The 17,749-nt window shown below is 30.6% G+C and overlaps 1 protein-coding gene across 10 annotated transcripts in view; it reads left to right on the forward strand.

The window, feature by feature from the left end:
• Nucleotides 1-17,749, forward strand: part of Nbea (neurobeachin) — a 673,150-nt gene that overhangs the window by 236,159 nt on the left and 419,242 nt on the right. For all 10 annotated transcript variants that reach the window (XM_063232848.1, XM_063232849.1, XM_063232852.1 and 7 more), the window contains one exon: nucleotides 13,394-13,832. In XM_063232848.1, the coding sequence (XP_063088918.1) occupies nucleotides 13,394-13,832 (439 nt within the window). The remainder of the gene's footprint in view (nucleotides 1-13,393; nucleotides 13,833-17,749) is intronic.

Genomic DNA, 17,749 nt, shown 5'->3' on the forward strand with positions numbered 1-17,749 from the left:
CACAAAGAAAGTAACTGAAACAGGAACATAATTTTAAAAGCTGAATTTCTTTAAGGCTTAAGTGGTAAATTTGCTGTTATTCTCTTTATGTGGCAATATGGCAGTGGATAAGAACTGCTACTTTATTCTGTAGTGCAGTGGTTATGATGAGAAGATTTTGTGGTAATATCAGAAGTAAAAAGTAAATTCTTAGTTGTTTCTTTAGGATAAGAAATAACTTTGCTTCCACTTTTTAAAGATAAATTAGATTGACTTTTTGTCATACTTTTAATATATTTATGAACTCTACTTTCAAATGAGGAAAAATAATAATGTGATTTTCTGCATAGATAACATATTTTTTATTAACAAAAGGTAGAATCTAGAGAGACAGTTACTCTGATGTGTTTCACAGTAATTACAAATAAACTATCTTGATCTTTAGCATTAATCTGATTTTGTTCATTGTGAGAAAGTTATCACATTATATTGATTTGAAAGAATCCCTTTTCAAGTAATAGAGCATCCATATGGATGAAATTCATGGATCTGGAGTCCATTTCTTTCATTAAAATATATATGTTTTTATTTTAAGTATGTAAGATGAAATGTTAGTACTGGTTATTGATAAACGGTTGAGGATATATCTTTGTTGTATGGTACTAGATACCAAACAAAGGATCTTACATATGGGAGGCAAATACCCCATTCTGAGCTACTCCATCAGGTCCAATATATATTTTAAAGTTAATTTCTAGCTTTTATTCTCTAGTTTCATTTTGAATAAAAAATTAAAATGGATATTCTGATGTCACTAAATTTATGTTATGTGAGCTCCCTCTGTTATACTTTTTCTTCTTGTGGTGTTTTTGAAATAAAACAAATTATTTTTTATTGTTTATTGGTACCATTTAGATACACATAGTGATCACATTCTTCATAAGAAATTTGAACTGTCATGATTTATCTTGATTCCCCTTTTTTTTCCTTTCCTTCGCTTCCCTTCAACTCCTCTTCCCCTACATCTTATTCCAATGAGTTGTACTAATACCAGTAACGCTTGGATTACAGAAGTCAACAAACAAAAACCTGATCATCGTATCGTAAACTTGCATCCAAATATTAGTTTAAAACTTTAATATAGACTTTTTTTTGTAACAAACTATAGAAATGATTTCTGAAATTACAGCCTTGGATATTTCTTTTAGTGGCATTTTGCCTGAAATTTTTAATAGCAGTTGTTCTTTTGTACTATCACCCTGTTCTTAATATCCTATTTCCTTTCTTTCTTATACTTACATAAATTTGCTTATTGAAATTTGTGCTTTAAGAGTGACAGTAATGGCTATCTTACTTACGTTTACCGTGTATCCTTTTAGAGTATAGCCTGTTTGTTTTTATAATCCTTGTGGAATGATTACTCCACCAATTAACATATCTGTCACCTTACATACTCATTATTTTCTTGAGGGATCAGAACATTTAAAATTGTTCTCTGCGCTTATTTTCAATCATGGCATAGGTTTCTAACTTTACATACTAAATCATAAAATACATTCCCAGAACTTATGTAACTGGAATTTTGTTATCTTTGACTATCATCTTTCAGCCCCTGATAGCTACCATCTTAATCTCTTATTTCTGTGAGTTTAAGTTTCTGTGACTCCACATGAGTGAGACAATGTATTAGTGTCTTTCTATGCCTGGTTCATTTCATTTAACTTCATGTCCTTTTTGTTCATCCATATTGTTACAGATAACAAAAATTTGTTATTTTGTGACTGAAAATATTCCTAAATCTATACATACCACATTTTCTTCATGCCTTCATCAGTTTAACACTTGGGTTGATTCCATATCTTAGCTAACGTGAATAGTATTAAAATAAAACTGGGAGCGCAGATAGATCCTTGACCTACAGCTTTCATTTCTTGTGAATGCATATATAGCCATAAGTAGAATTGCTATGTTGTACAATGGTTCTATTTTTCACTTTTTGAAGAATCTCCATAATATTTTCTATAATTCCTGTGTAAATTTTCTTTCCCGCTTAGGTGCTTTATTTGTCATAGCTAACTAGGATTGTTTTCTTGATTTCTTTTTTAAGATACTTTGTTGTTGGTGTATAGAATTGAAAATGATTTTTGTATGTTGCTTTTGTGTGTTTCTATTTTCCTGAATTCATATATATGTGAATATATTTTATATATGTATAAAAATACATGCCATATCCCAATAGAGGCAGCATCTATCTTTCCAGTTTGCATATGCTTTCTTTCTCTTGTTTATTGCTTTGCTTGAACTTTAGTACAATATTGAATAGACTTTACCTTACGTCACTAGTACATTTTATCTCTAGTGCATTACGTGATGTTTGAAAGTAAAACTAGTAAAATACTTAGCAAAAGAGCAAATTAATGAGAGAACTCTTTTGGTAAATTTTTGTCTGAAAATATATTTAATTAATATATAGTCATAAAATATTTGATAAGCATGCTGGCAGAAAAGTTTTTTCCAATTTGTCATATAAATTTTAGAATCTTTATGTTAATTTAGTAAGAAAGTTAATATTTAGATGAATTTAGGAATAAATGCCATTATTAATTTTCCTCTAATTTATGATCAGGGAAATGAATAAAATTAGATAAAGTATTCTGGTACAAAATAGACATTTCATAGAATGTCTACAAATGGATAGAAAATTCTGTATGTCAATTAATGCATGCACATTCCATGTACTGTAAGTATACCTCTTTTAACCAAACAGAAGAGAAAGTATCAAGAGTCATTTGACATTAAAATTACCATGCAGCATAACTATTTGGATAAAGAGTATCTGTCTGCTGTCTGTCTAAATATGTGTACATGTGCATGTCAATCTATATATGTACATATGTACACATGTGGTTTTGAAGTACTGGTGGTTAAACCCATAGGCTTGCCCTGTAACAATTTCCAGGCCTTTTTATTTTTATTTTGAGACAGAGGGTCTTGCTCATTACTAAATTGTCCAGTTGGATTTGAATTTGTAATGTTCCTGCCTCAGACTCAGATTATAGGTACATGCATGACGTCTGGCTAAGAATTAATCTGTATTTTTTTTCTCATGTGTTATGCTACATAAATTTAGTTTTTATTAATATAAAGGTAAAAAGCTGGGCACATTTAAAGAAAATTAAAATCAATACTTATTGAAATATTGTTTTAAATCATATCAGTAAAGACTAAAACTATAAAGTAAAACATTTTTATGATTAAATAAATTCCATATACACTTTTATGTTTGAAAATATTAACAAAATTAAAAATCAAATGCAAACAAAAAATTACCTTTTTCTGTTGAAAGTTAATAGTCTTAATGAGTAAAGACTAATGTATCCATCAAAGCAATATATAATAGTCATGGAAAATGTAGAAAAAAACTGAATAGATAATGAAAATAAGAAAAACAAAATATAGTACAAGTAGACTATAAATATCAATAAACAAGTATATCATAATTTGTGAAGCTGGACAGAATTTGCAAGGATGAGAATCTAAATAAACTTTGTATGACATTTAAATTTTCATAATCCTTCATCTAGTAATTGTTTCCTTTTCAAATTTTGTCCTAAGGAAATAAGAATATGCCTATAGTTTAAATATAGATGTATAACTTAAATTTTAGTTATTGCATAATTAGAAATATAATTAGCAATATTTATTTATTACATTTGTATAATCATGTACTAGTTTTTTATTGCAGATAGGTAAATTTTCCTATGACTGTAGAATAATATTTATATAGTAAATGATCTATGGATACATCATAATATAATTAGTTTAATAAACTATTACTAAATTTAATTTTCTTAAATACTTATTGAGTAATTATTTTGACTGTATAGTTTATGTCAGTTGGTGAAATGTGAAAATGCTGTCCAAGTATTCCTAGAACTTTTTTTAAAAAGTAAGCCTTTTAAAATATAAATGTTGGGCAAGAACCAGCCCTGCCCATGAGTCAGTACCACTCACAGACATGAAACCAACAAGAAGCCCAGCCCTCCCTGTGAGTTGGTGCCATGTGGGGGCCGCTGCTTGAGACCCAGATGCCAGCCCCTTCCAGCACGTGGGATGGCAGACAAGAAGACTCAAGGTTCCCTCCCCCTCCCACAAGCAACCTGCTGATCTGGAAACACAGGCTGCAATGATAGCTATTGAGGTAAAATACAACTTAATGCTTTAGTGTTTCACTAATTTTATAGGCCTAAAGCCAATAATCTGATCATCTCTTTAGAAGATAGCATCTATGGGGAATCTCCTTCCTAAGGCGGTAGCCGTTGTTAATTCCCTATTGTCTTGTTTTGAAGTTCTGCATCATTTTCATTGTTTTTTTTATTGGGTTTTATTCTGTTTTGTCTTTGGTTGATTTTATTATATCGGATGGCATAGGAAGCTATTTCAAAGATAATGATATATTATGGTAATTATTTTGGATTTAGTATTATCTTTTTTTGAAATTCTTTATTACATTTATTGTTTCATTTTTATTGCTTCTATTCTGTTCTTTTTTGTTTTGTTTTGTTTTGTTTTTTTTACTGTTTCTGAGGTATGGGCAGCTATTTTAAAGACAATAAAAGGCATTATAGTAACCACTGCTGATTTTCTATTGTCTTGTTTTAAAGTCCTGTGTCACTTACACTGTTTTGTTTGATTGGCTTTATTCTGTTTTGTTTTGTTTGGTTTTATTCTTTTTAAAATAAAAATTACCAAAAAAATTATAAATGTCTGTTTTTCACATCAGTAAAATTGAAATTATGTCTTAAAAACTTTTATTAACTTTAAAATTCTTTTGTCACATATTTTCTGAATACATTAATGATTTCTTACAATGTCATAGGTACTAATATGTAATAGTGAACAAAATGTCTCTATTTCTATAAAGCTAACAGTCTAGCAAGGGAAATATACTTTCAGAACCCCTAATTTAAATATGAAATTGCAAATTGTACAGTATCCCAAGGAATACATTTTGAGATTACAGACCTTTAGTGTTTAACAACCAAAATAAAGACTTGTCTCAATTCATTAAATGAATTGATCACTAAATGAGGAATTTTATGTAGTATGATCACTAAATGAGGAATTTTATATAGTATGTACATTATAATATTTAGAACAATGAAATGCCAAATTGAACTTTGCTTTTGTTTGTATAGCTCTGATATACAGTATTATGTATAAAAACTTAAAACTAGAGTGTTGTGTCATATAGATAGCAGAAATTACTGTCAAATGTCGTCTACTATTACTACTACTATTGTACACACACATACACACACATACAAAGACACTGAGCTCTACAAAGCAGATGCACAAAACTGCACCCCCCACAAAAGAAAGAATTTGTAAGTAGAAGTTCTTAAATCCAAACGATGCACCTTGGTCTTAAATCTGAACAGCTGTTAAACAATTGAGAAATGTCTGTATTATAAAAAAATGTAAAAGAAGTAACCTAATTTAGTTTGGAAAATAGAAATGCCTTTTTAGATGTGACATTTCTGCTAAAATCAAAGTATAAATTCAGTTAATTGGGGAAAATAATATGGACATTACCAAAAAGTAAGCTGCATGTTCTGAAAAATTGGTTGGCATATTTCTGGAACATATGTTGGTGACATATAAAAATAAAGGGAAAGAGAAGCACTACATGAGTTTAGATAGGTAGATAGGCTTCAAATCATGTAAAGCATATATAAATCTGTTTTAAAAGTCTAGTTGCAAACTAATAAACTGTTTTATTTCTGTTGCTATCGTAAGAAGTTAGCACAGACTTAAATACCTGAAACAACACAGTGTTATCTTATAGTCCTGAGAGGTCCGACATGGCTTTAAGTGGGCTAAAATTCTGGAATTGGTTAGTTTACATTTCTTTCTGGAGATCTAAGAGCATACCCACTTCGCTTTCTGTTTCCATCTTTAAGAGACGAACCATATTCCTTGACTCATAGACTCCTTTGATGTACCAGGAATGTACATTTCTTCGAACATTCTGTTGTCACACCTTCAGTTAGGAAAGACCTTTCATTTCCAAGGACTCATAGGGTTAAATTGAGTTTACTTGGATATTTCAAGAATATTTCCCCTTTGTATGGCCCCTACATTTAATGTTCCTCTTTCCATGTGAAGCATGTGTTCAGGTAATGGAAATTAGAAACTGGACACCTTATTTGATAGGTATGTTATACTGCCTACTATAAAGTTGATAATCTGGTTTACAATTTTAAAAACATATTCTAAGTACAGTGGGAAATACATTGGAATGAATTCCAGATTATAGCATTAGGAGATTGTTACTTTCTAGGCAAGAGATGTTGTTGCTTAGCAATAGAGAGAAGCCTGAGGAAGACAGTCTGGTCAACTAGAGAGACCCTGTCTGAACATAAAAAATGAAAAAGGGCTGAGGACATAGCTCAGTGGCATTTACCTCGCATGAATGACCTACTGTGTTCAATCTCCATAACCAAAAATAAGTAAAATAAAAGCAAATTAAATTAGAAGTGAATTTTGGAAGTAAAATGAATGTGACACAATAACAGACTTGAAGTAGAACATGGAGGAATGTGAAGTTAAAGCTGATCCCTGGGTGTCTAGTCTGAAATATTGAGGCAGTTAAAGGACCACTTAATCAGGCAGGAATGCGAGTAGACAAGATAGAAGAGAGTGATGAAGACTTCCATTTTTGTTATGTTAATTTCAAGATGGCTGAAGGGATTATTTCAGGTTTTAGAAAGCTTAAGCTAGAAAATCACAACTGATGACAAGTTTCATAATCCTTATAACATACTTAAAACAGTGTTTTCCTGTATTCCCTATAACTCTGAAAGACTAGCTTATTTGTTGGAGGTGTGAAAAACTGACAAATTGTTAAGCTATAATTGGAGATTTTGTCAATTTTGTTTCAGTGCCATTGTTCTATTCTGACTACCCATAAGAATAAAGAAGAAAGTCTAAAAGAACTTGAGGGCTGGAAATGTTAAGGGTAGGTGCTCAGGATAGAAGAATTTTTAAAGCAGCAAAAGCAAAAGAAGAGAGACTGTAGCTACAAATGAATAGAAGCAGTAATTCACTGATTCAGTGCTTAGATGCTGATTTTTCTAATTTTTTATGACGATGATAATAAAAACTGATAGAAAGTACAAAAATTTATTGTAAGATTTATTATGTACTATTCATATATTCTTTTTGTTCACTGATATATGTGTGATTATATCCCATTTTCTATAAAAAGGAGTAATGCTAAAGAAAGGTAAATTCATCCTAGGAAAGATTATCCTTATAGGAATTTGTCTTAATTTAAAAGGCTAGACTCTGGGCTGTTATATAGCAACCAAATAGTTGGCTTATCTAATTGATATCATTAGAGTTATAATATATTTGGTTCTATACTTTTTTCTGCAATTCTGGAAGACTTATAGTTAGATATGTAACATTTTGATTGTTAGTGTTGATGGTGGCTTCAGTTACGTAGCAGCACTTAAGTAGTTTTTTTTTTTTTTTTTTTTCGTTGAGAAAAATACAAAGTAGGGCAAGAGAAAAGTATGATATGTATGTATAAAACATTTCACAAAAGCTTATTGATAATTTATTCAAAATGTAGAAATTAAAACATTAAAATTTGACTTTCAAATGTAATTTGGAGGGAAGATTTTCAGTAGAAAGTGAATCTTCAATAGAAAGGACCTCCAGAACACAAGCAGTGAAAATACTGATAGAAAATATCAAATCAAATTTTTCAATTCTATGAAACATAAAGAGTAACAACCTAAAGTGTATTAATTATTGGGAAACTATGGAATCTTTAAAGAACAGCAAATTTAATTAACACTTTCACAAAGGAGCTGTAAACCCTATGTCTCACTGTCGTACCACTTGAAACACGGGTGGTACCTGCATGACTCTCCCATTAGGCAGTTTGTACTACTGGTGGTACAAGTGGTACAGTCATGTATGGGACAGTCATGCAGGTACCACTGGTTTTACAAGCTGGCAGGAGTATATTCATAGTGACTTAACTCATCCTGTTGCTTGCCACTCTCCCAGGTGGTTGGTCACCTAGAAAATCAGAGGCCAGCCAACCATGGTAGCTACAAAAACTAGCAGCTCCTAGCCACTGGAGAATGAGGTGGACTGTGGTTGGATTTCTTTATAGAATTCCATTCCTAGGGCAATGAACTATTTGAGCTACCTGGAAACTCCCTAGAACAACTTCATTGATAGGACTTAACAGTTTTTGACCCCATAGAGCTTGATTGATAGTAAAAGCTCTGTGTTCAAAGTGGAGATTCACTAGTTTAACATTGTCACTGCCTGAAAGTGCCAGTTGGGACAAAAAATAACCTTGTTTATAATCATAAGTACAAGGTATATGAATAAGGTACTGTATCTGTATTCATCACCTAAGTAGGAGCCAGCCTCTCAACTTTGCAGATCTTAAGGCCTGGCACAAACGAAAAGTGCAGACTGAGGAAGTGTTTTAAACCATGGGAAGACTGCAAGTATGCATCAACTCTTGTGCATTTGCATGGCCTCTAGCAAAGGAGAGAACATTTATTTATTACTTTTAAGCCAGAATCTGTTTAGTCATTAGCTGGCCACCACATTATATGAGCAGACATTTCTGTAGCTACAATGATAGAAAATAGATACTGCAGAATTAGTTCAAGAAAACCAATATAGAAAAACAGTGAATCCTGATCAGAGGGATCTGTTTTATAGGGTTGTCATATAATTTTATTTAAAATATCTAATTTTTAGTAACAAAAATTATGGGGCAGATAAAGAAGTAGGAAAATATAGTTAATATGTTAAGAGTGGGATAGGGTTTGGGGTAAGCAATAGGAAACGTTTCCCGAGGAGCCCCCAAAATTGGGAAGACCACTTTATATGAGTTGTTTAATATACATGTATATATTTGAGAGGTTTTGTTTTTTTTTTTTTTTTTTTTTGTTGTTGTTGTTGTTTGGTTTCTCTTTTTTTGGTGACAGGGGTCAAACTCATGACCTTATGCTTGTCAGGCAGACATTTTCGCCACAGAGCTAAATACCCGGCTCTCTGTATATATTTGAATTGGGAGAAAAAAGGATCTGCCTACTAGAAGACTAATCAGTTGCTATTATCCTAGTTTGAGAAATGGAATAGAAAAAGAAATGGGAAAAGTGAACAGTCTCACAAACTCTTGAGACACTGTTAAGTAAACCATCATACACACATTGCAAACCCTGGAGGAGAGAAAGGAGAAAGACAGGGATCGAAAGAATATCTGAAGAAACATTGACATGACCAAATGCCAAATATGATGGCAAAAACTATTAATATATGCAGTGCATCCGTAAATATCTCAATGCACCTCAAGTTTGGTAACACAAGAGAACTATCCTTAGACACAGTATAATCAAAACACCAATTAAAAGGTTTTTTGACTTTTAAATTGTATCTTCTCAATTACTAGTTTTTTTCTTATGAGTATCCTTTGTAATAAATTTGAATTCCTGAAGTTGTACGCTTTTCATGCTTTTAACATAACAAGTGAACCATTATGTAAGTACTTGAAAATAACAATTTAGTGCGTTGCAATCTCTTTTATATGTATAATGAACTTTAATAATGATTTAAAATCTTCATGTACCTTCTCCACTCAGGAGTTAAAGTTAATTTTTATGTAACTTAATGTCATCTTTAAGAATTTAATATAAAAATGTTTATTACATTCAGTTTTTTATGTTGTATAAAGTGAGTTTAGTTAATAGTATAATTTTTTGTGCTGTGCTAACAAGTAGCTATGTTGTTTTTTTCATGTTATTTTTTATTTACTTTGGAAAATATAAGTTTAATATGTGAAATATATTGAAATTCCATAAATCACTGTAAAATGGGAATTTGGGAGGAAGTAATGGGGTCACCATGTAATGTTGTTTGCTGAATTTAGCCTTTATTTTTTTGCAAAATGTGTTAAATGAATTCAATAAATTCACTGAATAACAGTAAAAGAAGTCAACTGACATCCCACTTGCTGTTTCTGACAAACCTAAGATCTCTAAGGATAGTAATGTTTTTGCTTTATGTGCCAACGTGACCTCTTGTTGCAGAAACTGATGAGAACTATTGAAAACTATTGTTTAGTTCATCAGTGTTAACATATAACATTAACACATGCAAACATTCATTCTTTCTGTGCTGTTTCTAACTTCCTATTAAAGTTACTGGGTTCAGTCCTCAACGTACTTAATAGTGTTAGAGGGAAGCATTCTAGAAACAAGCTATCCAACCAGAGGTTGTGTCATATTAACTGAGAGCAAGTGCTGTGAATGGTGATAAAGCATAATGAAAAATTAAGGTGATGTTTTATATTCTAATATTTTTATTTATGTATAACAGCATTTTCACTAATAGTTTTATTGGTGTTTAACATAATTACAGGGTTTGCTTTACAAGATGTAATTGAATAGATTTCTGTTGAAATGTGAAAATTACTGGGTTTTTTAATCATTCAGTCTCAAAAGAAAAGGCTGGTACTGTGTAAAATTTTGATGAGCTATTTGAAATATTCTAATATTAAACATTAATAAACTTGTATTTTATAATTGAGAAATGTTGAATTAGATTTCTAAGTCTGATTAAAATTGTAGGTTTTAATGCTCATTGAAAGTCAGAGTAGATAAATAAAAATATTATATACTTGACAAAATCTTTGGATGTGGTAGCTTGTGAACTTATTTTTTTAGATATTTTATTTACTAAACACATTAATATTACTTGAAATTATAAACTATTTGTGTAACTTTTAGTGTAACATACACCATAAAATGTTTAGATATCATTTTAAAGCCAAAATTCTAGGGCAAATCTGTAAACCAGCTAAATTGATATTAAGGACTAGGTTGTCTTTAATAATTAAACTATATAAGAAAAATTACCAAAAAGAAAAATTAGCCCATGCTCCTATACATTATACTGTATTTTTTTTTTTGTATTTTTAAGGGCCATTTTATTTCTGAATTGAAAATTCTTTGTCCTAGTGTTATAGAAATGTCATAATTGTTCTTTTCATAGTTTGCTGAAGTTGATATATATGTATATGTGTGTCTCCATATTTATCTACAATCAGCCAGGCCTGGTGGCACATACTGGTAATTGCAGCACTTGGAGAGTTGAGGCAGGAGAATTGCAGTGAGTTGAAGATCTGTCTGGTCTATACAGAGAGATTGTCTCAAAAACAAAAAATAATAAAAACAAAACAAAAATACATAATATATGAATGTAAAACTGTTTAAACTCAGGTATCTTTTAATAGTAAAAACGATCATCTAACATTTCATTAATATCCTAAATTTCTATTACCTCCGTTTGTATGGTTATTCTCATTGCTTATAGAGATGAATATCCTAAAGATTGTACAGACTTCACTGATTCAATATGTATTTCATGACAGTGTTAGTTAACTTTTTTTTTAAGTGACTCATTACTGTTCTTTTTTTGTTGTTGCTAGATGTTCTAGAAACATCATGGGGGTTTTGTTTTTCTTTTCCTTTTATCTTTTTGCTAATGCTCTTATTTTTAACTTTAGTCATAATTTTCCTTTTTTTTTCTTTTTAAACATACAGAAATATGTGTACATATATACACATACATGAATATCTACACATAATCCTTGATATAGTCCAAAGGATATATACATATATATATATATATATATATATATATATATATATATATTTGTTTTCTTGGCAGTGCTGGGAATCAAACCCAGAACCTCATGCATGCTAGGCAAGCACTGTACCACTGAACTATACCTCCAACCCTTCATAGGAATATATGTAATGTGTATCTAAGTTTTAAGCAAAATAAAACAAAGAATACTATTTTCCTGACAATCTAAGTAATAGAGCATTGCAGCTAGGCATGATGGCACATGCTTGTAATCCTGGCAGTCAGGAGGCTAAGGTAGGAGGATCATGAGTTCGAAGCCAATTTATGCAACATAGTAAGTTTAAGACCATCATGAACTATAGAACAAGACTTTGCCTCAAAATAGGGTAAGGAGGCTGAAGAGAAACAACAGCAGCAGCAGAACCGAAACAAAAGGTTTTCTTTTTAAAAGCCATCTGGTATTTGAACCTTTACCTGTTTCTTCTCTAGTGCTTTTCCTAGTAATATTGAGATTGTCTTTTCAAAACATTAATGTATTTTAATCTTTAATTCTTGAAATAATAAATAGTACATCAAACGTATTATTTACATTGATCATCAATTGTTTGAATTTACTATTGTATTTCCCAGAATAATTGTTTCTGTTTTTCACCAAAAAAATTGACAAACCAGCACAACTAAAGTCTCTTTTAAATGTGAAGAAAGCTACATTGTTATATGAGGTTTATGTACTTTTAATCTGTTAAATGGTGACATTGAATAAAATTAAAATTTTTCCTCAATTAATATATAAATATAGACATTTATCAAGGAGAAAAAAAGGAAGGTAATCTTGCTTTTCAAACTCAGCAAAATTATTCTTAAATTAATTTGGAAAATTGATAAAGTTTATATCTTAAGTAAATTTCAGTATCATTCCATTAATCTTTTTCATGAAATTAACAAAACTGTCTGAGAGACAGAGTACAAAGATTGAGCCTGTTACTGAAGAAATTCCATCATGTTATCGTTAATCTTTCAGTGTGTTTTGATCTCTCCTAACATTATTATCAAAACAGCATTTCTTAGATTTGATAGCTATTTCAAGATTATTTAGAACTTTATAATTACCACATGGTAAATTTCATTCTACAAACCTTTGTATGAGATTTGGTAGACATTAAATATTTTAAAGATTATTTGCATGTAATTTATTTTAATTACTAGCATGTGTTTCATATCTATGTGTCTACATTTTGATTCAGTGTTTACAGATTGAAATTACATTCACAGAGGAACATGAGTATTTCAAAGTGATTATAGGGACAAAGTTTTTGAAGGACGTTATTCTATACTTTTGAACTAATAATTTGACATGCTTTGTGTTTTGCGATTGTTTTTGAATTTTATGAGTTATGTATATGTGATTGCTAAATAATGTCTTAGTTTAAATATTTCTGACATTTTAATATTTATCGAATTTGCAAAATAAGTTTTAAATTGACTTCACAGTATTACAAAATAATTTTTAAGGAAGTATAAAAATTTCTTTTGTGTGATGCATTATCATTAATAATTGTTATGAGAAAAATTTCCTGACACTGTACCCTTTATTATGCATTCAAATATGCATAAAAATTTTTTTCTTCTATGGTTTATTTTCTTTATTCTACAGTGAGAACATTTTACCAGTGACATGAGACTTTCTCTTGTGAAACTGTTTTTAATTATTTTCTTTTTATTACAGAAACACCTGCTGCATTTCCAGATACTATAAAGGAAAAAGAACCTTCAGCCCCTGGTGAAGATATTCATCTAGAAAGTTCAATTCCTCATACAGACTCAGGAATTGGTGAGGAACAAGTGGCTAGCATCCTGAATGGGGCAGAATTAGAGACTCCTGCAGGTCCTGACGCCATGAGTGAACTGTTATCCACTTTGTCATCTGAAGTGAAGAAATCACAAGAGAGCTTAACTGAAAATCCCAATGAAATGTTGAAACCTGCACCTTCCATATCTAGTATTAGTCAAACCAAAGGCATCAATGTCAAGGAAATACTGAAAAGTCTTGTGGCTGCTCCTGTTGAAATTGCAGAATGTGGTCCTGAACCGATCCCATATCCAGATCCAGCATTGAAAAGAGAAGCACACACTATTCTTCCTATGCAGTTTCATTCCTTTGACAGGTAAGTACTAGACTTATTATTCACAAAACTCTATCGGCAGAAAGAGAATTAAGCTGTTAAAGTAGAAAATTTACAATGTCTTGAAAACTTTAATGTGAGTTTTCAATACAAAGACTATGAAAGAAATTGACCAACCTGATTAATCTCTTGATAAAACATTTTAATAATACATCCTAAAAGGAGATTTCAGTAGATACAGTAGCTAACACATTGAACTGGAAGTAAGGAAACCCAGATTTGGTTCGAAACTGTTATGAAAGGACTACAGTACATGGGAGAAGTCATTTTTTTTCTCTTTGCATTTAATTGTATTAAGTATGAAATGGCAAAATATCCCCAAGATATACTCTCACTCTGAAATTGAATTTTAGTAGTCTAACATATTGCAATCATTCTTAGAGATTAAGTGTCTTGCTTTTAAGTAACGAAACCAATTGATTTTTAAATGGAAGTATATTGAAAAATAAAAACAAATGAGATCATCTTTCATACAGGATTTCTAGTGTCATGTAAAAGCCACATTTTGTGGCATGTATTTGAAATTAAATGCATTCAACAGGCATTTTGTCATTTTAGATATATAATCTACATTATAGTCTGTATATCTACAGTTGAATGTTAGGTCATTCAAATAATTTGTAAAGAACGACAGAGTTTTCTGTTCATTGTGTATATAAAAAATATAGTTCAAGGGGCTGGGAATTTAGCTCAGCGGCATAAACGCCTGCCTTGCAAGTATGTGATCGTGAGTTCAATCCCCAGTACCAATAAAAAGAAAAAAAAGGACAAAAAAAATAATATAGTTCAAAGAAGCAAAATAACATTTTATGCATAGCCAATTTGTACATATAATGTATCTTTCTATTTAAACATGTGCAGCATTGAAAAATTACTTAACTAGTTACTGATCACCAACAATAGTACTATACTTAACTTTGACTACAGAGATTATTATATATTTCAAATTATTATTTTCTATATTAATGTATAAACTGAAGAATGTATTACTTTATTATCTGAATTAAGTCAAGATTTAAAAGACTTTCATATCCAGAATTTATGTGTAGAACACATTTTATTATGTATCAGGTGCTTAACAAGCAAATGTTTTTAGTTTAAGAGTCAAGTTTGAGTTAAAAAACCCAAATGTTTCTTAAAACAGTAGGTCAAAATAAATATATAGTCAAAAGATAACTTGTATTTCATATAACTTTCTCTAAAATGGCCAAAATGCTTTGTTGGATCTATAAAGAGTAATATTTTAGATTTTAGGGGTTTAAGTGTGGCAATAGAGCCTTGAGTTAGGATGGGTTATTATTTTCATTGACAAACATAGTTTAAACTTTGCCTACAGACACTTTAAGCGGTGCTTTTCATATATTTCTTGAAAATTTGTTCTATCAGTCTAAATGGCATTATCTTATGCAATATCAAGTTTTATCTTCAGTGAATTTACAGAGTGTTAGGAAATAATTATAAAAAGTAATATTTATTTTGTGAAAAGTTTTGAAAGGTGAAAACTGTTGTAACCATAAAATGTAGGAGAACATTTTTCTGTTTTAATGGTTTGTGGTGGCATATTTGTGTGTTCATTCATATAGTTATTTTTCCTTATGACACTTATACTGTATTGATGTTCTCTATTTCCGTATTTGGTTTATGTTCACAGAATATATTTGTATTTGTGTTTATGGCTTTGAATAAAATTTTTCCTCAGGTGTATATACTTTTGAATATCAATAAATCTGTATCTATAAATGCTATAATAATATATAAGATCATTTTAGGGTTTGTGTGTCGTTTTCTTTTAAATCACATTTTTAAATTTTACTAAAATACAAATATAGAGTTATTGTACAGTATTGGAATGTTTAAGCTAAATATTTTTGCTTTAATTTGGATTACTATTTTTCATTAAAATTTAAAGTGATCACTTGAGCACCAGTATTCTTAGCTATCTAACATTTGCCACACATTTGAAAGTATTACTTTAAAATTACAGAAATTTCTTTTCTTGGTAACATTTGTATATGATGCAGTGGGAGCAGACTCATTATTCTAAATTGAATATGTAGAAATGAAATGGAAGAGCACAAAGCATATTTCATTTCTTTTTAGGGGAAGAATCTTTAGTGTAGTTAATATATGCAGTGGCTCAAGTACTATCAAATGTAAATGATGAGGTGATATTGATGAAAGGAGGGGATTGAGGTCTCCGGGGGCACCAATGACGGATTGAACAGAAGCGGCCTTGCACTGCACGTAACTCAAGTCTGTCGTCTTCACTGCTCAAAGCCATAATGGGAGGTGGCAGTCTGAAATGAGTTGCCACGGCAAAGAGTATTATTTTTGAAATGCTTTCACACAAATCACTAGGCACTGCATACAACTTAGTTTCATGCTTTAATGTCATCAGGAGGCACAAATTGGTGTGTCTAATTGTTTGCCACCTGCCAGCAAAATGAGCTGCCAGCCAGCCAGACGGGTTTGATTGTCTGTCAGCCGTTCAATAGATTGAGAGTGACAACATCAAAAATTTAACTTCAAACTCTGAAGCTTTGAGCAGCTTTTCAGAGGCATCATCCTCACACGTGCTTCTGGACCATTGCATTTTTCAATTATATTTCTAGTGTATTGCTGCTACTTGCCTTATCTGTCTTAAGGTAGCTATAATTACATTATGAGGTATATAAACATATATTTCTGAAGCACTAAAGTTTGAAATCCAACTTACTACATGTCTTTTAACATCAGATTGAGTTCCTTGAAAATATGATCCAAAATGACAGGATTTAGAAAGAAAGTCCTGAATGTTACTAGTTTCAGTCACAAAATTAACACTGGTCTTTTCTTAACAAAAAGAAAGCATCTTATGTTTTTATCTTTAGGTGAAAAATAAATGCAAACTCAGTGGCTCTATTATTCATAATGAAGCCATATTTCATAATAATATTGTGCAATTCTTATAGAAATCATCTATGATTCTGCTTTTGTTAACTAATTTTTTGAAAGCATATTGACAAGCATTCTTTATGCTTATTCTAGACTGTACGTTTGGAAATAACTTCTTAAAATTAGCAGTGAATCTGAACTCTGTTAACTGACATTGTTAAACATTATTTCTCTCCGTGTAAAATAGAGCATTGATGAATTTCAGTGTTCTAAAATTTAAAATATTTTTGTAAAATTTTCTAAAATTTAAAATATTCTTGAAAATTCATCAAATTTGCAAGATTTGTTCTAAAATAAACTTTTAGAATTAAAATTTTCATTAGAGAATATGCAACAGTGTATAAATGGCTTTTTGTACATGTATCCAAAATACTTAATCCTTTTATTTCTTTTAATCCATTCAAACTTTGAATATATATTTTTATTTTTAGTCATCCATTCTAGATTTAAATATATATTTTTAGTTATACCGAGTGATCTCATTGTGTATGTTTATGAAGTATACATGTGCTAAAGATCCTGTAATATTCTGGTAGAGTGAGGAAGCATGGTATGTATAGAGGAAATAAAACTGTGGGAAGTTTTCCACATTTCTGTAACAATGAGGCACAGAGAAATAGTTATAATTTTTTTTTTCTAAAAAAAGAGTAATAATCTCAAACTTTAAGTGAGTTCCTGTGTTCTCCAACAATACTCTTTGGCCAGATTTCCATATTGATCCATTCTAGCTGAGCTATTAGTTTGATATATTAACGCCTATCACTCTTAGTTTTCTTTAAAACTACCAGTTAAACTTTTCCATAATTTTAAAATAAGATTTTACCCTATAGATCTCCATGCTTTTCAATCTGCTGAGAATTTGGTATATATCTGTGGTTTACCTCTGTTTTCATTTCCTAGGGTTTCCTGATAACGCAGTTAAAACAAAAGGGGAGAAAACACAGTGTGCTTTCAGTACACTTTGT

Source organism: Cavia porcellus, unplaced genomic scaffold, assembly GCF_034190915.1.
Source record: "Cavia porcellus strain 051 isolate PalLab524CR breed Dunkin Hartley unplaced genomic scaffold, mCavPor4.1 scaffold_21, whole genome shotgun sequence".
Lineage (NCBI taxonomy): Eukaryota > Metazoa > Chordata > Mammalia > Rodentia > Caviidae > Cavia > Cavia porcellus.